This window comes from Musa acuminata, chromosome BXJ3-6 (genome assembly GCF_036884655.1).
Source record: "Musa acuminata AAA Group cultivar baxijiao chromosome BXJ3-6, Cavendish_Baxijiao_AAA, whole genome shotgun sequence".
Lineage (NCBI taxonomy): Eukaryota > Viridiplantae > Streptophyta > Magnoliopsida > Zingiberales > Musaceae > Musa > Musa acuminata.
Genome location: NC_088354.1, coordinates 6777478 through 6801892, shown reverse-complemented (window position 1 = coordinate 6801892; position 24415 = coordinate 6777478). Strand labels below are relative to the sequence as shown.

The 24415-nt window shown below is 38.4% G+C and overlaps 3 protein-coding genes across 3 annotated transcripts; 1 reads left to right on the top strand and 2 right to left on the bottom strand.

The window, feature by feature from the left end:
* Positions 1-5172: 5172 nt before the first annotated feature.
* Positions 5173-9721, top strand: LOC135641308 (uncharacterized). Its single transcript, XM_065156634.1, has 10 exons — positions 5173-5551; positions 7376-7513; positions 7660-7741; positions 7864-7940; positions 8251-8366; positions 8611-8722; positions 8846-8962; positions 9055-9146; positions 9218-9284; positions 9352-9721. Exons 1-10 carry the CDS (start codon positions 5318-5320, stop codon positions 9448-9450), a joined length of 1134 nt encoding a protein of 377 aa, XP_065012706.1. The 5' UTR covers positions 5173-5317; the 3' UTR covers positions 9451-9721.
* Positions 9722-11195: 1474 nt separating this feature from the next.
* On the bottom strand, positions 11196-17856 carry LOC135641307 (acetyl-coenzyme A synthetase, chloroplastic/glyoxysomal-like). The gene is made up of 18 exons (XM_065156633.1): positions 17515-17856; positions 17148-17291; positions 16906-17061; positions 16702-16824; positions 16453-16621; positions 16078-16160; positions 15824-15925; positions 15657-15745; positions 15464-15554; positions 15127-15240; positions 14136-14212; positions 13966-14044; positions 13738-13806; positions 13481-13656; positions 13309-13365; positions 13142-13232; positions 12947-13045; positions 11196-11691 (listed from the first exon to the last, which is right to left on the bottom strand). Exons 1-18 carry the CDS (start codon positions 17737-17739, stop codon positions 11506-11508), a joined length of 2130 nt encoding a protein of 709 aa, XP_065012705.1. The 5' UTR covers positions 17740-17856; the 3' UTR covers positions 11196-11505.
* Positions 17857-20031: 2175 nt separating this feature from the next.
* Positions 20032-22683, bottom strand: LOC103987282 (nascent polypeptide-associated complex subunit beta). Its single transcript, XM_009405542.3, has 6 exons — positions 22611-22683; positions 21394-21461; positions 21072-21220; positions 20938-20994; positions 20752-20790; positions 20032-20373 (listed from the first exon to the last, which is right to left on the bottom strand). The coding sequence occupies exons 2-6, from the start codon at positions 21459-21461 to the stop codon at positions 20210-20212; spliced, it is 477 nt and encodes a 158-aa protein (XP_009403817.1). The 5' UTR covers positions 22611-22683; the 3' UTR covers positions 20032-20209.
* Between the last annotated feature and the right edge of the window lie 1732 nt (positions 22684-24415).

Below are 24415 nucleotides of genomic sequence, written 5' to 3'. Positions count from 1 at the left end.
TAATAGAAGGATCATATTTTTCTCAAAAGAATATATTAGTCTTGTGAGAGTTAATATTTAAACACGGAAAGCTATTAAAAATATTAAGAACGGTAGACATATTAGAGCAAGATTTATAGTTATCTTTGAAGGCATGGAGTAGATCGTCCACAATGTCATGCCCCGAGTTTGATGGGTTAATTGGCCTATTAACTTTGTTTAGTCTTATGGGCTAACAAAAATATTTAAGTTGAAGTTAATAATAATACACTTATCAGACTCTTATAAGTCAATCTCAATCTTACCAACTTCCGATATAGGACTAATCACTAATCAGGGTGTTACAATCTCTCCTACTCAAAGGTTTGATATCCTCGTCAGACCCAACATAACCAAGGGTGTTACAGTCGACAAACATAATATGTAAGACTTTTACTCCTTTTAAGTTGAAAAAAATTAGAAAAAATAAAACTTATTAAACTAGTCAGATAATTTAGGATGAAAGCCAATCTCCATTGCCTAACTCCTCTATAAGTATTGAATCAATTAATATCATTGATAAGGTAAGAATAGAAAGGTCATAATCCAATCAATCAATTTCATTAGAAAATTGAAGAATATGAGAATGTTTTTAATAAAAATGAGAGGTTTTTAGTTTGATATGGAATAATCATGAGAATATTGTTATGAATATTTTTATTTAGGATCGACGAGTAATAAGGAAGACTATAAATTTTCCAACAAAAAAAGAAGAAAATTTGACTCCAATACTCTGCATGTCAAAAAGACGGCCATTAGATTAGCAAATACAAGACAAACAAATCAACTATAAATTTGGCTTAAAATAATGTCTTTATAAGAATTAGGAATACTTGTTTAGTACTCCCTCTACTTGTAGTTTATAGAATTTTCGTTACTGATGAAAAGAATAGAAGATAAGAACAATTATTGAAGAAGCTTTATTGAAGTAATTTTAGTTTGAATAGTAGAGAGATTTTCTCGTATAGTTGGAAAAATCTTATCTTCTATCAGTTAACTCGTTTCGCATGTCATCCTTGTCATCTCGTGTTCTTAACTCCATCCCATTTACTCCTCACATTCTTAGAACCCAACTACAGTTTGTTCTTCCTCAAGAATTCCCACATACGTACTGAGGTGTGAAAAGATTATTTTCAGAGTAATCGACGATGAATGAGCCGAGCAATCGACGCGCTAACGAATGGATTGCTCTCCTCCTCCTCCTCTTTTGGCAGGAAGGATATATTGTTGATTCCGCTCACCACCGACTGCTACACCTCACGATCGATCATTCCAAGGAACAATCGAAACGTCGCATGTCACAAACAATCGAGTTCGAGTGGTTAGAATACTGGAACGATGATGCCAGCAGCCAAGTACTATATATAAAATGAGCTGATAACAAGGCTTAGGTCAGTTAAACGCATCGAGGCATAAGACCCTATGTTTCCATCTGATTCCAGACAAATCCTACCTAAGAAGCCTGCAGATGTTTCAGGTTTAGATCGTCGCTGTAAGATTGATATATGGAAGCAGTTCGTAGCAGCCGATGGTTGGTCGTGGACAACCTAAGTAAGTCTCTACTGATGCATTGGAGAGCTCCTATCAAGACCGATCAACGATGGCTACCTTAGAATAAAAACTGGGCCAAGTGGACGAAGGCCATGGACAATAACGCACGAACAAGATGGTAAGTAGCCAATTTGCTATACTAAAGCATATCCCGATTCCCAACACCTGCGTCCGCAAGTACAGCATTTTGTGGAACTGCCAAGAGCACAACTCCAACGCGTCATTGCCATATCCTTAATTTACTACGGCCAGTATGGTGTCTTCTGCCGCAGCGTTATCGTTCGTCGTCATGCATGAACTGCGTGTTGCACTCTCTGCAATTTGTCGTCCCTTTCCACGCCAACCTTGATCCGAGTCACGTACTATGATCTAAGCACTGTTTCCCTGAAGCTCCTGTGTTGTGTGTGTGCGTGTGAAAGAGATAGAGATAGAGTGACTATAGTTTTTATTAGGGTTGATAATATTAACGCAGAAGAGCGGTCATGGTCTACAGGGAGCTAACACAGCCAGCATATGGTAGAAGTATTGCACCAATTGAGGGATCCATTGTATCCTCTTTCAATTGCGGCGGGAGATGCCTCTCCTTTGAGTTGAGCTCGACACGTGAGACGCTCTCAACCATTGTCGCTCCCTCTCACATTACGTCAACAACAACATAATTGCGGCACCTCCGTCTTCACCAATCGCTGAGAATAAAGTTGTGAGGCGCCCCACAAACAACGCAAAAAGTAGTACGTCGTGAAATGGGTCTTTTCATCACCATGTTGTCTTTTGTTTTTTCTTCTTTTTTTGATAAAAGGTCACTCTTTTCCATACAAATAAGACAAAAAGAACAAAACATCTTTTCTTATTTGCACGAGAAAAGTTGAACATATATTCTTTCCATTGATGCTTACGTTATAGCCGGGAATATGAATAACTAAAATCGAAATATATTCCATCAGCGGAAAAGAGATCAGTAGAGGCGATGGTTTATGCTATGTTGTGAAGTCGTAAGCTAGTCAACAAGTGTTATGATAGCTAAAAGTCATGATAGGGTCTAGATTCACCCTACTACTCCCACCCCCATTTGTTGTTAGTCAATCATGTTTGCTATAGTTCAGTTGTTACCTTTTAGACAATAAGTTGTCGTAATAATAAGATAAACGATTAATTTTAGTCATCGTTCATGATAATTGTATTTTTTTTAATTCTTGTTTCTGGAATATTGCACCATTTTTATTGTTTGAAATTGTATTGGTTTCTCCTATCATAAGAAATGAAAATTTCTGATACACTTAGTGAGTACAATTGTTTTCTTATTTGGGACAAGAGAGAGAGAGAGAGAGAGAGAGAGAGAGAGAGAGAGAGAGAGGAAAAACACACACAACTGACTTTTGACAATCCAACATCATCAAACTTTTAGCATAAATTATAGCCATTGTTAATGGATGATTTGTCCACAATAGTCTTAGTGGGGGAGACGCGTCCATGACGGCGCGGCCGCCATACTAAAGTGAACATCTAAGATCTTGGAATGAGGTTGCAATTTATAACCCCTACAGGGAATTGATTTAATGGTCCACTTGAGGGTTTATTTTTTTATTTTTAATCCCAAATCAAATCCAACTATCTAACGAATATTTAAGATATTCTTAAGATATCATTTATAATTTTTTTTAATTGATATGAGGATCCTAACATAATATTATGATACATTATCATCCACGTGGATAATAACTTACTTGACATCCATTTTCACCATGTATACATCCTTCTGTCAAGTCAAGTCAGTAGTTTTATGACATATCGTTATCATCATGATATATCACGATCATTATTCATTGCTAATTTTATGGATTAGAAAAATCCATAAACTCGGTTGATATCATCTTTGGCAACCTCCTCAAGTTAAAATAGTTAAGAATCTCTCAAATTATTCCATTGTGGGCTACATTCATCCTATGATAGGATTTTCCATAGTGAATATAAATCAAAATAAAGATATATATTTTTTTATTATGCGTTATTATATATGTGTACATATACAAATAATATTCTTTTGTTGCATTAGATGAGGGAAAAACTACGGTGATTAGAAATATAAGGTGAGAAAGCGGTAATATTAGGGGGATGGATCTCATCATCGTAGCTACGGTGGAAGAGACGTGCGAGTGGCTTATAATGGAGAAATGAAATAAAATTATATATATATATATATATATATATATAAGAGAGAGAGAGAGAGAGAGAGAGAGAGAGAGAGAGAGAATTATGTTCATAGTAGCTAGGATGAATATTTTGTATTAGAAAACTAACGACTCACGTCGGCTCAAATAACTTAATTTTTGTCCATGAACTATGTGTGTTAATAGATTAGTTAGATCTAAACTTAAGATAAAAGGATGTAGGACAAGAAACGATTCTTAAATGATTGTTAATGAAATTGACCTTACCAAATTATGAGGAGTTGATATCAATTTACATATAATTCCTTGAACCTTATTTTCTTTAATTTATTAGGAGCCATTAAAACAGGATCCACTTTTTGGAGAATATGAGTTAAAGTAATAACAAAAATATTTTTAGTGAAATGTCTTTTATAGTAAATAGTTCTCTAACAGATCGAGGGATAAATAATTTGAGTCATTAAAGTTGTTATTCTTAGATACATCAATTTGATTATGATCATTCCATCAGAATACATATTGTCTATAAAAGATTAGAAACAAATTCTCTCCTTTTTTCTTTATAAATATTTCTTTCTATGTATATTAGAAAAATAATATGAACTAATTATAATGGATTTAAAATGAAAACTTATTCTTAAGTAAATCAATTGTGAAATACTTTTATAGTGTCTCATATCCTCTTTTACATCCTCAATGTGAAAATATTTAATTTTCATAATATCATCTTGGCTCTTATTCAAAAGGTCCAATATACGTATGTATATTGGACCTTTTAGAGAATTATAGGTGCCAATTCTGATTTTTCAATAAAAATATATTTCAGTGGAACTTTTTTTATTTTTTCTTTAGATTAGTTAATCTATCTTAAAAGGTAAAAAGGGATATATATATATATACACATATACATATATATAAATATACATATACATATACATATGTATATGTATACATATATGTGTATGTACACATATACATGCATATGTATATGTGTGTGTTTATGTATACATACATGCATATGTATGTGTATACATAAACATATACACATATATATGTATGTACATATATATATGTATATATATGTATGTGTATATATATATATATATATATATATATATATATATATATATATATATATATATATATATACCAAACAAGATATTTTACGTACTAATAGTATTTAAAAAAAGTAATTTAGGAGTTACTAAATATAGGATCGTAGAGGTAAATTCAAAAATAAAAAAAAAAAGAGGATTTAATTGAGTATTGAGGATTAAAAGAATTTAATCTGAAATACCAAAAGAAAATATATATTTTTTTTTTTTGGAGAGAGAATGGTGATTATGCGGCTTCCTTTTCTATAAATACAATACAAGGAGCAAAGAGTCCATGGCGAACCCGACACACTCCAACACAACCAATGACTAGTGGTTAAGAAACGCAAGAAAGAGGACTCTCTGGCTCTCTCTTGAGTCTCTCCTCAGTTTCCTTTCCTTCTCCTTCTCCGCCGCCTCCTCCTTCCACGTGGAGAGAAGAACTGTTCGTTTTCTTCGCCACTTCCGGTGTAGTTCGAAGGAGAGATGGTGATGTACGAACTCATCAAGGGCGACGAGGCCACCACGCCGTCCACGCCTAACAACGAGCTCAGCAACGTCGTCGCCGCCGCGGACAACGCGCTGCTGTCCCCGCACGAGGATGACATCGAGGCCGGCGTCCGGAACGCCACGAATACCCCGCAGGAGAAAGAGGAAGCGCCCGCCGCCCGGGGGTCGCGCCTCGTCTCCCTCGACGTCTTCCGGGGGTTCACCGTCGCAGTAAGTCCGACCTTCCTTCCGCATTGTTTCCATTTCTCTCTCTCTCTCTCTCTCTCTCTTCTTTGATTATTCATTTAATTACCTTACTTTCTCCTTCATTTAATAGCTCATTAAATAGGATAATAATAACTGCACGATTGTTTTCTTCGATAACGTATTATATGCTCATGTAACTAAGCATGCTTTGTTAGAATTCATGTCACTAATTATTCTACAATTTATTTCTAAAATACTTCTTTTTTATTTTTATCAGTATTACTGACTACTTTGCTGCAATTCATATTTTGCTGGGTAGAATAGATAATAATGTTTGCGCCTGTGACTTTATTTCTTCCTCGCCAGCCTCATCTTCGTCACCACCGTGTCTGCTCTCTTGCGTGGGCTTGTCTCCATTGGAAGAGTGCAATCAGACGCATCAACAACACTTTCGTTGTGAACATAACAATGATGATTCATCACACGTAAATATTATTCATTTGATTTCTCTCTATTTTACTGTCCTTCCAAGATCCACACCGTCTATCAGGATCGTTGCACACATCTTAAGGACAGGACGATCCTTCCGTACACATCACGGCCACTTCATCACTCCTTGGGTTAGACCTACTGTTGCTTTGCCATCTGGCGCTCGCCTGCATTAAGAATCTGCGTGTTGTCAACTCACGAGTTGACTTCAGTTGACCACTGCGCACTACCTTTTAATACTCGAGTTCTTTGACCTTTGACCTTTGACCTTCGACCCTTGACTTCTCGGGGTGATCATATGTTAAACGTGGTTGGTGCTTACCGTACATAAAGCTTTTTGTACCGGGCATGTGGATGGCTCTGATATAGAACTGCTGTGCGTAGAGGTATCGATGGAGCAGTGCTCCATTGAGGCAACCTTCTCCATGCTTGCAGAGAGGTTGCGGAAGTATCTCTGCTACTCTCTCTTCCGGTGCATCTGCTGTGCCACTGCCACCCAAGTGTCCTGCTGGTCTCCAGGATGAGTCACAGCAGAAAGGAATAGGAAGTCATTGTAGCTGACACTGGTCCTTCAAATCACAGTCTGAAGCCTCAGTTTCTATGGATTCCGCTTGAGTTTTCATATCCCCTGTTTCTTTGATGTCGAAACAATAAGGAACAGGGAAGATGAAATCATTTTTTTAACAAGGAGAATGTTTTCATGAATTATGGGAGTTAGAATATGAACTAAATACATGACTTTGAATGGTATTTAACATGTACAGCAGAAGATTACAGGTTCTTCAAGCTGTCAATTAAATCCAAAGTCTGTGATGCCCATTTCCAGAATTTCTTTGGGACAAACCAAAGCATGATGGACAAATAAAACTATATCATACATCTGAAAAACATTACAAAAAGATGTACTTTGGATTCAACATTTACTTCAATTAAGAAAAACCATCAGGTTTTTTGATGATATCACTTGATTTTATCCTGAAAGGGTTCTAGTTGTACAGGAAATATGCCTCACATTTAATGATGAATCATTGCAGAATTTGCAGCCAATATTCAGATGACACCAAATTAAACACCAGTTTTGGCCAATATGGCCTTTTTTTTTTTTGTGTGTGCGGAAAGTTGAACAACATCAGAACTTCTGCAGTATATGAGAAACATGTCAGGAAGTCATATTTTCACAAGTAAAGAACCATCTGGTGTTGACATTCATACTCATTATTCATGCTAATGAATTTCATATGGACATACTTCTATATAGTTTTCCATCTAGTGTTGTGAAGAAAACTCAATTGTATGATTACTAGTCATGTAGGTATTTCTTACCTCCACAAGAAGTTCATAAATGTCATTTGTTTGCAGCTCATGATCTTCGTAGATTATGCTGGAGCATTTCTTCCTGCAACCAACCATTCTCCTTGGAATGGCATAACCCTTGCCGATGTTGTCATGCCATTTTTCTTGTTCATAGTTGGAGTTGCACTTGCACTCACATACAAGGTAAAAGCCTAATGGCTTGAAAAATATTTAATCATATGCTCATTTTTTTAAATTTATTATAGATAAAAAAGTATGCATATTTCCTCGGTAAAAGCATCTTTCTCAAGTGAAAGTAAGATTCTAAGAACGCTTTACTTGATTCTCAGAGAGTCTCAAGCAAAGCCATAGCAACCAAGAAAGCTGTACTTCGAGCAATGAAGCTCTTCATTGTAGGCCTTATTGTTCAAGGTATGCCACTCTTTCTTTTCACTAAGTCAAAATACATGATCTTTATCATATAAAAGCATTTATTCAAGGAATTTTGATTCCTTTCTTCGTTATCTTAAGATAATATTTGGTTGATTCCTTAGGTGGTTTCTTCCATGGCCTTCACAATTTAACTTATGGAGTTGACATTTTGAGAATACGATGGATGGGCATATTACAGGTAGTACATTCATTTGCTATGAAGCAAGATAATTTATATGGATTATGGAACCATTCATATTTACAACGCCTTCTATACAATCATACTAGCAATACTTTTAATTCTGATCCAACATGCATCATTTCTCTATCCATGAATTCAAGCACATTACTATTGTAATACTTTGATCTATCATAGTCATAAAATCTCAATACACCTCCAAGTTGGAAGCAAATAACAAAGTCCCATATCATTCTCCGAAAACTGGGCATTCTTTTAACGTGTCACTGTCTTTCTAAAGGTTACCTAATCAAGTATTATTTTGTTGCAGAGAATTGCAGTAGCCTATCTGTTGGCTGCAGTATGTGAAATCTGGCTTAAAAATGACGATGATGATAGTGATGTCTACTCTGGATACTACCTAATCAGGCGATACCGATTTCAACTGTAAGTATTACTGTACATATATTTTGTGCAACCATGGTGTTATTTGATGGGTCTCTAAGTTGAATTTCTCAAGTAAAAACATGGAAAAGAAAGGAACTGAAATAGAGTTCAATAGAGAATCAGATATATAGAGAGCGTTTCAAGAGAGCTAAATACCTAGAAGTTCCTTACCATCAACTACCTTGAATTGCCTTGTCTGTCTATGAAGCTATGTTCATCATACTCACAATTTGACTTCTTTCAGGCTGGTGAGTTTGATTCTTACTACCATTTACATGGTTCTCCTGTATGGTTTATATGTTCCTGATTGGGAATATCAGATACCAGTGGCAGGCTCCAAGACCAAGTCCTTCTCAGTTAAGCCTATGCATCTCATTACACGCTCCACCAATGCTTAGAAACTACTATCATTTTGGGTCTATAAATATTTTTTAAGATGAATTCCTAAACATATAATTAACAAATTTTATAAATACCAGGTCAAATGTGGGGTGAGGGGTGACATAGGACCTGCTTGCAATGCTGTGGGAATGATTGATCGTCAAGTCCTTGGCATCCAACATCTGTATCAACGTCCCATGTACGAAAGAACAAAGGTCTCAGACACACCGGTTTTATTTCATTAGCTATCGCCCCAATTATTTTTTATTTCCATCCATAATCTTCTAGTTTCTTACTCTTTCTTCAGCAATGCAGCATAAATTCACCAGCTAGTGGCCCACTTCCATCTGATGCTCCTCCATGGTGCCAAGCTCCTTTTGATCCTGAAGGGCTACTTAGGTCAGCTTTGTTACTTAGGTCTCTTGGCTTTTTTTCCTGACAACTAGAAGTGATGATAGTTAATGATGCAGTTCTGTCATGGCAATTGTTACTTGCTTGATCGGGTTGCAATTCGGGCATGCTATCATACATTTTAAGGTACTAGTTATATATTGAATCTGTCTTAGCTTCAAAAACATCTTTAACACTCTTGAACTAACTGCAGGGTCACAAGAACAGAATTATACAGTGGATGATTCCTTCCTTATTTCTATTAGTGTTCGCCTTTTTGTTGGACTTCGGATTTGGTATACCAGCTTTCTAGTTCATATCACTGTGATTACAGATTGATTAACTTCCAACACCAAGTAAACTTTTATCTTTGTTATAGGAATGCATATGAACAAAGCCCTGTACACATTAAGTTATACATGCTTCACTGCTGGGGTTGCTGGGATTCTCTTCACTGGACTATATGTGTTGGTTAGAGATCCAAAACTGTTCACTTCTTTCAAACATTTCCATTCAATATGTATAATTCTTTCATCTAGGGGTACAACCAGATATGACTACTCACTCTTGATGTCTACAGGTTGATGTCTGTGGCTGTAGGAAGCCAACCTTGGCTTTGGAATGGTTGGGGATGCATGCACTTATGATCTACATTCTAATAGGCTGCAACATCTTGCCAGTCTTTATACAGGGATTCTATTGGAGGGAGCCTAAGAACAATGTCATGAGTAGCTTAATCTAACAAACCCTTCCCTTGTGCCAGCTTTTGCTTTTACAAGTGCATGCTAACCACAATCAGGGAAAGTGGAACAACTTTTTGTTGTTGTGATCTATGAACAGCTGAAGGTCATTGGCATTTCCTGAAACCTCGACAATAACAAGAGGAATGCAGGATCTCGTGACATGTAACTTTTGTCTACAAACAAAAAGGGAAAGAAATGTATGCAATTTCTTAGTTCAAGTTTCTAATGCTTGCAGAACAGGATCTGCTGTGTTGGTGTGAATGCATGATCAGCCATGTTTTTTCTGAGCATGTAAAATGGATATTACAAGTTTTATCATCTACAAGTTTTAGCTCTGTGCATTTCAAGCATTACTTGCTCTACACTCAGGATCACCAGATGACACGATAACTATCAGTTTCTTTTACTATTGAATCTAGCAAAAGTGGGTTAATGATTCTACAAGGAAAATGCCATTCACAAAGCTGGGCAATCGAAACTAGCCAAGAAAAACTGCCACGTGATGACATCAAGATAAACACAATTTGAACTTTCTTTGTGAGGTCTTATGATTATGCATGCAGTCAGAACTGTTTTATGAATTATGATACATAATTATTTTTTAGTTCTATTGTATCACTGTAGCATACTGACTCTAGTCGTATGGAAGGAAACAATTGATAGATCAGTTTATGAAGTGGCATATAGACATATATTGCAGACATGATGGGATGAAACCATGTATGAAAACCATATTTACAAGTTATGCTCGCATACCTAGGTGGACAATAGATTTAGAGAAGCATGTTCGGGTTGTGATTGGTGAGATGGAATTGATTGCATCCCTTGTAGCGTCGCTTGATCCGATCAATCATCCTTTCATGGTTTGCTCAAACTGGCACTTTCATCTGCATGAAAACATACAGAAATAATTAAACCAAACACCAAAAGACATGAGTCTGCATTGAATAATTTGGCATGGTCAGAGGCATTCAAAGATCATGCCACGAGTCTACACCTTGGAACAAGAAGGATAATCAAGGAATTGGCGAATAATTCACTCATGATCCAAGAAAGATTCAATTGCAAATGAGTAATTTCACGACTCCTGTTGAGTCTTCTCCCGGATGACCCATCAAGAGGCAGCAAGAGGGTTGCCATAACCAGCACAACCTCATAACAATACACGGGATGAAAAAGTTCTCACGGCTAATGGCTTCTTACGCAAGAATTGAAGCAATAGTTCATAATTCTCATCAACAGAATAGTTCAAGCTAAAGTGCCTAAGCACCATATAAAATCCAGAAAACAATTATGACAAAACATCTTTGTAATATAACACAACTGCATGTCGGCTGAGCCTCACTTTTATTGATGTAGCAAAAGATTCAAATAGATAATGTCATGACAAGAGCATAACTGAAGTAGCATTCGGCTAAGCTACTGAAGCATTCACCACAAAAAGACCTACTGACAATGCTCTCACACACTTAATGTGCTTATTACACAAGCACTATGTTGATTTTCCCCTGGCGGGGAAGGAAAACTAGGCACGAGTAATTCGAGTATTCTATTTCTGCAATCGTATTAGACCTCAAAGAAATGTGTCAAGAGTCAAGGAAATGGACGAATCTCATAATCTTGTACTAGCAATCACGTAGCTCAATTAGCTGGTCCACAACACTTGGGTCGGCAAGTGTACTGGTATCACCAAGTTCATCTAGCTGCCTGGATGCAATTTTTCGTAGGATCCTCCTCATGATCTTTCCACTCCTCGTCTTTGGAAGTCCAGGTGCCCAGTGGATTTTGTCAGGGGCAGCAAATGCACCAATCTGACAAACGAGGAATCTTTTAAGTTAGTGCATTGCCAAATAAGCTTACTCATATTTGTGTCAAGACCATGATATATCGTACTGATGCAAAATTGCGCTACCAAGGTGACATTGCACATTCATATTTTCTATGCAACAGAAAAGTTAAAGCAAGGAAAGCACTCACTTCTGAACATTAGTCTGATCTATAAACACAATCTTCTAGTTCGATGCTAATCAGATAGGCAATCAAGTATTATTGATCACTTGAACATTGGAGTCAATACATTTTAGATTGAGAATCTGAACTAGACCAAGAAGCCAAATTATTATATGAGATCAAAATTCTCAATTAGTTTAAATTGACAATTAATTTACAAGAAACATGTAGCTTTCTGCAGGAAAAGAAAAGTGATTTGTTGTAGCCTCATTCCTTTTGATTTAGACAACTTGAACTTAGGACATTCAATTGACACAAAAAAGAAATCCTTCTATTGGGGTTAAGAATTCAATTTCCAAGATGGTGTTTAACTTCCAGAATATAGGTGAAAAATCTTATATAAAAATGGCACAGTACTACAAATTAAACCCAAAAAAAAATCTAACAATAGGTAAAAAATTCCAGAAATAAAATTAATTCTGCACCATCAATTGTTGAAAAAACTGAATAAGCAAAATAAAAGAATCATGCTTCTACTCGAATACAACAATCTTAGAAATAAACTTACTTCTGCACCATCACTTGTTGAAAAAACTGATTAAGAAGAATAAAAGAGCCACGCTTCAACTACATATACAATTCTGAACCATCTAATCCCACATGATTCCAAGTCCTAATCAATCCATGTCTCTTTTCTCATCCCTATGCTTCTATATCTATGTCACTGTATCTGAAACAAGGGTTCAGCAATTGCAAGCTATGACTGCATCCTTTACAAACTTAACCTAGACATCTATTGCCAGATGAATCATGCATTTGACATGCATGGTACAGATGTACATTGCACTGCACCCTGTCACCCTTTTCCCAGTCATGCAGATTTGCATATTAAGTTTATAGAGATTCATGTTTCGTAAAACTGAGGCATAAACTGGCAGTAGGTTCAAAACAGTATTCAACATGATACCGTAAGCCTACAGCCAGAGACTTGAAGCTACCACAGAACATGGGACACGAAAACAAATCCAGCAAAACATCTACAAGTGACAGGCCAGTTTATTTGTGATGTTGGGTGGATTAAATAACTTTATAATGATAACTTTACAAGAATCACACCTGGTTTCGGACAATCAAAATGAGGCTTTTCCGTAGCTCTTCACTGTAAGGAACACCCTCCACTAAAGTGACAAAAGCATAAATGCCCTGTCCTTTAATCTGACAACAAGATAGGTTTTGGTATAACTATCAAGGTTGACAACTGGTTGATGCTTATGATGGTGCAGCCAGCAGAAAATAGGTTTTGCATTGTACCTCATGTTCAACACCAACTACAGCAGCCTCAGCACACTGGGGATGTGAAACAAGAGCAGATTCTACTTCTGCAGTGCCAATACGATGTCCACTGAAAAGAATTCAAGTGCAACATAATGAAACTCTATCCAAATGTATACAGTAAGCATGTAGTAATTTCAAAGTACCTGACATTGATGACATCATCAACTCTCCCAGTGAGCCAATAGTAACCATCCTTGTCCCTGAAATATCAATGTAATTAACAAGAACACTGTGATCATCAAAACCAAGTTTTATAATATCTATTAAGACCTGAAAGAGTGATTTTGGACCAATTGATGCTCGAAAGAAAGTTACCTGCTGCATCCATCACCAGTAAAATAATAACCAGCAAATGGTTTAAAATATGTTGTTTCATATCTCTCATGATCACCATACAGTGTGCGGAATGCCCCAGGCCATGACCTCTTGATGCAAAGATATCCGCTACATTCACCTTCTATCTCATTCCCTTTCTCATCAACTATAACCGGCTGCAGCACTCTTAACAGTATTTGAGAACAACAAAATATTTCACATCTAAAACCTTTATTTCAAGTTAGATTGTTACATACTTGAACACCAAAGAAAGGAAAGGTAGCAGAACCCGGCTTCTGCGGCCAGGCACCAGGTAAAGGTGTAATCTGCACATGCATCATGTTAGTTAAAACCTAGGAATTAGATTAACAGAAAACTTCACATCTAGGAATTGAACTCATATTACCACAGAAAACCAGACATATACCAAAATGGCTACTGGCCATTACCAAACCCATGGATGGAAAGATGGGATGTTTACTTACCATGAAGCCACCGGTCTCTGTTTGCCACCAGGTATCTGAAATAGGGCACTGTGAATCCCCGACAACATTGTAAAACCACCTAAAAGTTTTATATAATATATATAAGGAAGTTGTTAAAATGCAAAAAACAAGATGCAAAGAGCTCCTAGATCAAAGAGACAGGAATGAACCTCCATGCACTAGGATTAATAGGCTCTCCTACGCTACCAAGAACACGGAGAGATTTCCGAGAGTAACGAGTGACATACTGCATTAAAGCACCAAAAGGGTAAATAAACGTAAATAATCAGATATTAAAATTGGCTATTCATAGGTTGAACAACAACTCAAGGACTGCTGTGCCAACTGGCATGAGTCATAATGTGTCATGTCAGATACGCACCAGCGCATGTGCACCCAAATACACACTCCATTGACTCATGCTATAGGTGCCAACGTATGTCTCAATCAACTTTTTGGACAAGGTTAGCTACCACAAGGGCATGCCAATAAATTTTCGTGATTATCTTATCTGACTAAAAAGACTGTGGATCATCAGTCTTTGGTTTTTATATCACTAAAAAGGCATACCCAGTTCACGAGGTTCTCGCCGATGTGGAGTCTCGGGAGGGTCAATGTACGCAGCCTTATCTTTAAACGTATGCAGTCTTTGGCTTCTATATCACTAAGTTAGAAAATGTATAAAAGAATAATTTATTAACTTTGTTTATCATCTAGATAACAGAGTCAGAGTAAAGTATACCTTGAGCGGGTGGATTAAAGATAGGACTTGTGTGATGCAACTTTATAAGGTATGCGAGAATATTACAACACATGCAAGGTAGAATGCAATGGTTTAGGACCCAAAACTTTCTTCTGAATTTTATAAGGTGAGATGATTTGACAAGGAAAACTTGTGCGAGAAAGTTCAGATGAGTACCAACAAAATGCTCAACAATCTACTTAGTTTGCAGTTTGTACACCATGTATTTCAGGATTTGAATAAGAGACATGCACCATGCAACGAAAATAGCATCTAACTGAGCAGATCCATCTTATACAATTATTGGTATGCTGAAACCAAGCAGATAATTTTGGAGCAAGCATGATTTGAAACGATTGACTATGAAACAAGCCAAAAAACTATGTTGATGATCAAGGAAATATCCCAAGATCTTTTACCTCATTTCCTTCACGCATCAGTGAACGCACCAAAGTTGGAGCAGTGTAAAAGATTGTAACCTTATATTTATCAACGATATCCCAACAACGTCCACTATCAGGGTAGTTTGGAGCCTGCAGATATTCCCATTGTAGTAACAAGATCAAAAGATAGTGTTGACATAGATGAGAGAACAAGATCTGAAGGGTCAATCGTCTATCAGGAGATCAGAAATATAACTAAGGAACCAGAATATAAAATTTTATGAATCAAGACTGAATGTTGTCATAAAAAATACATAATACAATTTCATTAAAACTAAAAAGAAAAAGAAAAGGATGGCATCACAGGCAATACCCCTTCAAATACCACAACAGTAGCTCCATTCAAAAGAGGGCCATATGTAACATAGCTGTGTCCTGTGATCCAGCCACAATCGGCAGTACACCTGAGGTCAGTAGGATAAGAGAGGTGAAGGCAGTCCAGAACACTTGTGTGGAACTGATCTTAAGAAACATGCTATGGGTTAACCACGAAAATACTAGCATACCAATATATATCTGATGGCTTATAGTCAAATGCATATTTGAATGTTGTTGCAGTATATACCATATATCCCCCGGCTGTATGCAGAACACCCTGGATATTAAGGCATAAGTACCCAGCACTTGGCAACAAAATAATGCTGAAAAAAATAAAACAAGAAAGCTCCATAACCTTTGGTTTTCCAGTGCTACCACTTGTGTACAAGAGAAATAATGGATCTTCTGCATCAACCCATTCTACAGCACACTTGGTTGGAAATTGTGGGACAACATCCTGATTGTTGCAATATGAAAGGAATAAGTTGTGTTTCATGTACCAATTGCAAATTAAAAGATGTGAACAAAAAAATGAAAGTCTCGTTACAACTGAATAACTGAAAAGTTATATCCGTAATATGCCAGTACTGAGAAAACCAGCAGACTGACCTGCCACCAGACATCTCTTCCTTCTGTCCACTTGGTATCTTCTCTCTTCATTGCCGACTGGTTTTCAAAGGTCAAGCACAGGCCTGTTCAAGCCACAGAAAGTCAGACATGTAAGTCTGTTGTGCTCCATCTATCTCTGTGCATAAGCTAGTTAACATGATCATATATGTACTATGTAAGATTCTTCATATTTAGCTTAACCAAAATAAAATTAACAATTTGGAAGTGGACTAAATGACATAAAAGAACAGAAGTCAAATGTGAATGTAATTCATCAAAGATGAGACAGGAGGCACAAATGTTTAGTGGACTACCATGATAGACAATTATTATTCAATAACATGTTAAAGATGCTCGTAACAAGAACCAACATACCTACAGGGACTCCATTTTTGACAGATTCAATGAGGGCGCTGTCAACTATCTCTTTGAGATGGATGGCTTTGGAACCTCTCTTCACAGCATTGCAGGTTATTACAACCTTAGGTTTGCAGTCGATAATTCTTTGTGCAAGAGACTCCGCTGAGAAGCCTGCAAACACAACCTGAACAGACCATTTCACATATTAAAACTAATCTTGCCCCCAAAAAGCTTGAGAGGAAGTTCATGAGCTTAGGAAAATACCGAGTGGACTGCACCGATACGAGCACAGGCTAACATTGTGATTGGCAACTCCATCAGCATAGGGAGGTAAATCACCACCGCATCTCCTTTCTGAACCCCGACATGTTTCAAGTAGTTGGCGAGCTGACACAGACCACTCTTGATCAATTAAACAAGACAAAGTAATGGCTATTAAATTCAACCTTAGGATGGCTTCTGGCATACCTGGCAAACCTTCTCCAAGAGTTCAGCATAAGTCAACTGCCCATCATCCCCTGGTTCATTGCCTTCCCAATAGATAGCAACTTTTCCACCATTTCCTGCCTCAACATTCTGATCCACAGCATTGTAACAGATGTTCGTCCTGGCTCCTTTAAACCACTGTGATCGCCACAGTAGTACAGAAGTCAGCGTCTTCGACATACCATAAATATGAATAAACCCAGCTGAAAGATTACACAACCAACCTCAAACTTGACGGTCCCCTTGGTCACATCAATGTTTTCACTGTAGACCTCCGGATACCACTTCTCTCTCCAGTAAAACTGGGAAGCGATCTCCGACCAGAATCCTGCAGGATCCTCCACCGACCTCTTGTACATTTTCCAATACTAGTAGTCCACGAAATAAATGCAATGATGACAATCATACAATTAGGTGAAGGAAACAAACTTTGCTCAAACTGCGAAATCGTTTAATCTCCACCACCAGGAAAGCATATATTCTTCCGGGAGCAACGGAATCTTCATCGGAGGTCGGGTTTTTAGCTCAAAACCTAATATTTTGCTCACAAGAGGCCGGATTAAGGGTTTTAGGGAGACGAAACGCACGCACCTGTTCGGGGGAGGAGACAAGGGCCTGGCGGGAGAAATCATGGGAGGGGAAGACGCGGTCGTTCTCCTCGGACGCGAGGGGCTCGCCGAGGATGACGGCGTTGAGGTGGGAGATCTGACCGGCGCCGGATGGCAGCTGGGTCATCGACTCCACGTGCCGGAGGTGGTCCGAGGAAGCCAGGCTCCGCTGCGGAGACGCCTCCACCGCCGCCTCGCCCGTCGTCATCTCAGGACAAAGTCACGCCGCTGCCGCGGAGACCAAGAACGGAACGCAAGAACGGGAGGAGGCGGAGGGCGTTGACGAAGAAGATGGAATCGAAGAGATCTGACATGAGAAACGGGTTGTTTTCGGCATATATTTATAATAATAATAATAATTATTATTATTATTATTATTATCAATTACTGCAAACGTGACGGGCAGTTCTGTGAACAAAAACAAAATATATTATTATTATTATTATTATTATTATAAAAAAGAAAGGGTTCGGATGTTTGGATTCGACTACGATGAGAAGTAGATTAGTGTTGAGATATGGTGAGGAGTTGACAGTATTTTGTTGGCAAAATAGGAACTATAAAAAATGATGCACTGCTTAGCATGACAGATTTGTATATCTATTATGTACGTATATCAGCAAGGCTGGAGGATTTGCATAATAACCGGAGACGAGCAAATCTCTTGTTTTGGGCTTTGAACCAAATCTTGGGATTCCATGGCTGAAATATGGCAACAACGTTAAATTATATTACTTTGTTCTATGGATGTCAATGACCCACTCCTCGTTATACGCTCCCATATATTAAAGTAAGATTAGTGTGGGACTCGTGCGTGACCCAATTCGAAGTAAGATGAACGATCTCGATCTATGTGGATCTCTCGTTCTCGTGTTATTATTATATTAGACTGATCGGATCAATTTGTTGATGATTATTGTGTTTCGTCTCTGCAAATAATTCAGAGTGCCCGAAATGACACAGAAGTCGCATTTCCATTTCCATTTCCAGATCGATTTGAACATGTAGCAAATGACAATACTATTGAAACACGAATTATTGTCATTCGATAATAATCTCATCTTCCATTCAAACTCGTACATCTGCCTGATATTATTGAATTTTCTTTCGGTAATTATTGAATCTTTCCTTTATGGAATTATATATTTTTATTTTCCGTTCAATTCGAAAAAGTAACGATAGGAAATTATGATTAAAGGTGAGAAATATCTGCTTGCCTCTGCCGGAGGTAGGTAGATCAACCACTCACCGGAAAGAAAGAAAGAACGAAAGAATGTCCATCTTCCATTCAAATTAAATTCACGTCCGGTTGTGATGATAGTGACGGATGATGCGGTGCAACATACTCGCTGAGTTCACCAAACCAAGAATATGGCAAGCGGTTTTGGTGAGTACCTGTCAGGGGATCAAATCACTATAGGAAAATGTTTAGAGAGGATGCCTTTAAAGAGACGGGTAGGTGAACTGCGTCCAGCAAAAATCAAATCGAACGCACAAGAAAGCAACATAATGAAGGCATGCAATGGCCGGGAAATGACGGTCGTTTCAGCTTTACAACAAGCTACGAGTCCTCGAGGAACACACAAATGATGTAGCAATTCACCGAGAGAATCCCCAAAAGGAAAAGCGGTGATTGCTCAAACCATACATTCTTGTGGCCATGCTTTGTTGATTACTATGACGGGAGTAATATCAGATGAAAAGTCTTAAGCACGCACAGTATGGGAGGAACAACCATCACAACACGGCAGCTCATAAAGACCATAAGCAGCTCCACAACCAACCCACCAGTGCCCAAACCCAAGAATGTGTGGCAAGACTTCGCCATCCGATGATGCTGCATCATCAACTTTATAATAGAAATTTGAGCAAGCTGTTGGGTATCAGATATTTAGGACTCATTCCGGGAAAATTATCTACGGTGCAGTGGTCACTTCCGGCAGCGTTCATGATACCGCTATCAATAAACGATGTAAGGCTTCTCACACCCCCCACTCTAGATGTCAACATTCGAACCTTCGATCTTTGTAATGGTGTAACTTCAGAAAAGCAAAGAGATATTAGACAGCCACAACAGCGCACATGACAACCACTGCACATACTTCTTAACTTCTCTCAATGTGTGACACAGTAGTTCACATATCATAGCACACGTACAGGCGCCGAGACAACAGAAAAACAAGCCTAGATTGTTGATTAAGCAGTAATTTACGTTTTTCTTTCACTAGGTGCTCTAATAAAACTCAGAAATCCATGCCAATGAACTAGAGCTATTGATCGACTGAATGTTCGACGCAAACATCAGGATCCATGAACAACCGAAGAATTCAGTAACTCACAAACAGCATATATAGCTGATGAGACAGACAAACAGCTAGTTTTGTTGAGATCATTTTCAGGATCTTACTCAATGGTTCACCAAGTCTTGACAAAATATTAAAAGCTGGTACGACAGGTAGATTATGCCTTTGAGCAATTCATCAAGTTCAAATGGATCTCATGCATGAAGGACGAGACTAGCATTACTCTAAGACATTCTATTGAAAGAAAGTACAAAACGTTTGCTTTTCAAGTGATCCATGTAACATGAATAATAGAATCAGCATCCCATCTAGATCACCCGAAATGAGAAACGACTCCATGAATGGTCTTAGAGATAGTCTGAAAGCATATCTTCTCTATGAAGCTTGATTTTCATCAGCAGCAGCTTCAAATGTCTCTCCAGGCACCAGCTCAGGGACATCATCGTCATCATCCTCCTGTTTCACAGCAGCTCCTGTGCTTGGCACCTGTTTCTGTAGGTGCTCTGCAAGCTTCTTCAGGTTCTCTAAGTTATCGGGCCCTGAAAAAAAAATAAAATATCTTCAAAAGTTTATATAAAACAAAATTATCAAATATGAAATCCTTAAAGATTCTAAATTCCAAGTTCAGTCATTGAATTAGCTTATTCATACAAACAATTGCAAAACCAGCAGAAACAACCACATTCAGTGAGCTAGTGGATAAAGAAACCATCAGCGACACTTGGGGAAGCAGTGAAATGTAGTCAAAATGAATCTAAAAAATGAGCAAGGTAAGAAACAAAAGCTTGTTTACTGCAGTTGCAAATTGGTAAACCCTCAGCGACACACAGGTTGTGGCGGAAGCAGAACATAATGTCCAAACTATAAGAACATTAAATATGACCAAAAAGGCTAGTGAGTAGTAGTAATTAGATTACCAAGTTGGTTAATGATCCCAGGTAGCAGGTCTTGAAGTTCTGTCACCAGAAATACATGTTAGTTGACTTAACTAAGGATACAAGAAAAAGATAATAATTACATAAAATTCTAAAACATGATCTCATGTATCATCTTGTAATAATCAAAGCCAGGCTACTCTAAGAAGCATTCATTAAGTGGCATACTCTTTGTCTGAGGAGTTCCGCTAACAACCCATGTATTGGCTGCAATTGAAGCTTGCACTGAGGAAAAAAGGCAACCCATATGTCATTTAGCAAAATAATTTAGTGTTTCGTTTGATGAATATAATATGCTTTACCTTTAGGGTTGGCAAATTGAATAACCAAGTCATCCTTAAAAATGTTGACTTCTTCTATAGCAGGGATAGTATTCACGCCTATTCTTTTCAAAGTGCTTTGAAGTCTCTTGTCATCAGTTGTTGTAGTCTTGTGAACTGCCTTCTTCTTCCTGATCAAAATGGAACCAGCAATATAAGGCACTTGAGAGTGTCTAATACACCTCTCTATAATACTAATACATATTGTACATTAACAAGAATTTTAACCTCTATTTATAACCGCAGATAATCAAATAGTCAAGGTACTCGCATTCCAAAATATATATATATGACAACAATGAACCTGCGCATACTGCCCTTTCCACCAGTGCGAACGGCACCAGCCATCTTCATAAGCTTCTCTACGTTCATCTGTATGGGAAAGAAACACCATGTGACTTGGATAATAAGGTTCCTTCACTAAGCTTTCAGTTCCCAGTCAAACAAAAGAGGATAACTTCCAAGGGAATCCATGATTCGAACACTTATGAAAGTCGCAAGAATATACAATACAATCAGGTAAAACATGAAATCCCAACTATCCACTCTTATTTGGCCAAGATTGAACAGGAATAAAACCAAATAGTGGGTTTCATTTTACACATTGAAGAGTTGATCCACAAAGAAGACTATACGTTAACGAAAATGCCATTTTCAGCTATTTGATTGATGAATATATTATAATCTTGCACATTTCAAATGGCTGAAACTAGAAACCCATAGTAACAATGAACTGAGTATAAGAATAGCATTTATATCATCCCCATATGCTTCAATTTCACTTAGATCAAGAAATCACACAGACGAGGATCTCATATACGGCAACAAAGTTGAGTCAGTTACATATATGGCACAAGAACATCAGTTCTTGAAGCCCATCAAAGCACCAAGAACCACAAATTTGGAAGGAATCTCATTTACCGCAACATTCTCACCATAGGTCACTAACCCTCTTCAAAACAATTATTACTAAGTAATATTACTTTGCGAAGACCATATCAAGGAGGCGCAATAAAAGGAACCACACCAATGAAAGAGGGAGCGCGCGCGCATAGTGAGAGAGAGAGAGAAAAGAAATTTTCCTTTGTAAGCAACAATTCTGCGAAGACGCGAGAAAGAGCACTGCATACTGATTATACTCGTGGAGGTACAAAATGAGAATGTGAACTGACATAATGAATCAAGAAAGTCATATGACCCATCCAATGCACAAGATAGAACAGCAATTGAAGTAGCTTGAAGCATCTCCAGTAGCGCTTAAATGTAGGAGCATCAAAGATGAACACAGAAAGATCATCTTGGATCGCCCGTTCAAAAGATATCATCGAATGGACAAGTGAACCTAAAAGAAAGGAACCCACCGAAACCAAGCTTCGCATTCAAGATCAGATACTCATTCAACATTTATTGAAACGGATAAAAACCCAAAAACCTAATCGGCGAGAACCCAAAACCTTCGGAAGAGAGATCAGATCAACGATGCGAACGGATTTGAGGATCATAAAGACGAGGAATTATCACCTTCGCAACCGTATAAGGTATTATGCGGGTTTCGAAGTGGAAGAGGAGACCGCCGCCGATGCCGCAACCTTGGTTCGACGAAAGGATGCGAGTAGGGCGGACGGAATATAAATGCCTCGACGCAACACCAAATTACTGATTTGCCCTCAAACATCGATCAGAATCACGGAATTCGCGCAATTGCGTATAGGGCTGTTAACGGGCCCTAAATCAAACCCAAACCCGACCCGAGCTTTTGGGTACGTTCGCTCGGCCCGAACCCAACCCGATATGAAGCGTGTTGTGACTCGAGCCGACACTCGAGCCGATATGAAGCGTTTGCTTTCGAAGATATCAATCAGTTTAGTCGATAAACACATTGACTATTGATAGAAGAGATTACAGAATCGAATTGGGTCTTTGTCAAAAGAATATGATTTGAAGAGTTATAATGCGAGCCAAGGTAGGTATTTGGAGTTGCAGTAAGGAGGAAGCGTGCATAGGATCGGAATGAGATGTGAAGTGCCAAGCACAAGTGTGCGCCTTAAATATAATACACTTGGTTTTGATCTTGAAATGACAATGACGTTGCTGTTAACCCCGAAACGTCTACTGGATCACGCGTTCAATTGGTGGACGCAGGCGGCAGGAAGAAGAACTCACCATGGCCAACACTGAAAACACCTTGCACCTTTGGCCCTCACCGGCGCACCGACGGGACGTCTTCGTCTTTGTCGGGATCAGATTCACAGGAGCCCCAGCAACCACCACAGCCTTACCATCCTGCAGCACTGGTTCAATTCGAGAGCCCATGCATGGATGGGACCGTCTCATCGTATGCTTCCATCCACCCTCTTCCGGTCCTGCCCGCAACTGTGACTTTGGTGGTGGTGGTGGTGGTGGTGGTCCTTGGCATCGTTCTGTTCATTATTGCAGTCTCTCTCTCTCTCTCTCTCTCTCTCTCTCCTGGCTTCAGTCCAAAAGCCTCTTTCAAGCTAGGACGTCTGTGTTGTCTGCTGGGATGAGCTTGCATTCGTCCAGTATGATTCCAAGGGCCAGCCCAGATCAATGTTGTTTCCCCTCACTGCTCATTCATGAAGTTTACCGCTGAAACGAGCAGTATTCTTTTTTCTTCAAGGACTCGCCCGGAAAAGTAAATAGTTACACTGGTGGCTTTTCGATTGTTGTTGACAAGTACAGGTAGGACTTATAATTTGCAGGATAGGAACAAGAAAGAGGACATGGTAAGGACCCAACCGGCGATGCATTTATTGTCCGGTCCAATAGTAAATGTCCTTCCTGTGAAAGCACACATCTTCGAGGGGCAACAGCAGGTTGATCGATTTCTCAGAAGCTTGGAAGTAGATGGATTCTGCTGTCTTAGATATAAACGAATGAACCTGATCTCGTCTATCGATTTGGACTTTCAAAAACGATAGCAAAACAAGGATCTTGATCTGATAGATGATTATTGCAGAGGGAGACGGATCTCTCTTTTTTCATATATTGTATGTACTCTGTAAAGGCGAAATCGAGACAATGAATTGGACCTTCAGCCAATAAACAGATTGATGTGAATGGTATCTTTTGGCAGGCGACAAACTTCTGCAAATTCCACGAACAGTTCCCGTCAGCAATCATTCATATTTTAAGCATCCGGCCATTGCAGACCCTCTTTAATCTGCACAGCCGTGGCTCCACGAAGACTAAATATACAGTGCGCATCGCCCCTCCATTTAAAATGCATCTTGTCAGGTGGAAACTCTAATACAATATCCCATGACTCTCTTCATTTTTCGCTTATTCTTAGGTCAAGTTTCAGAGTA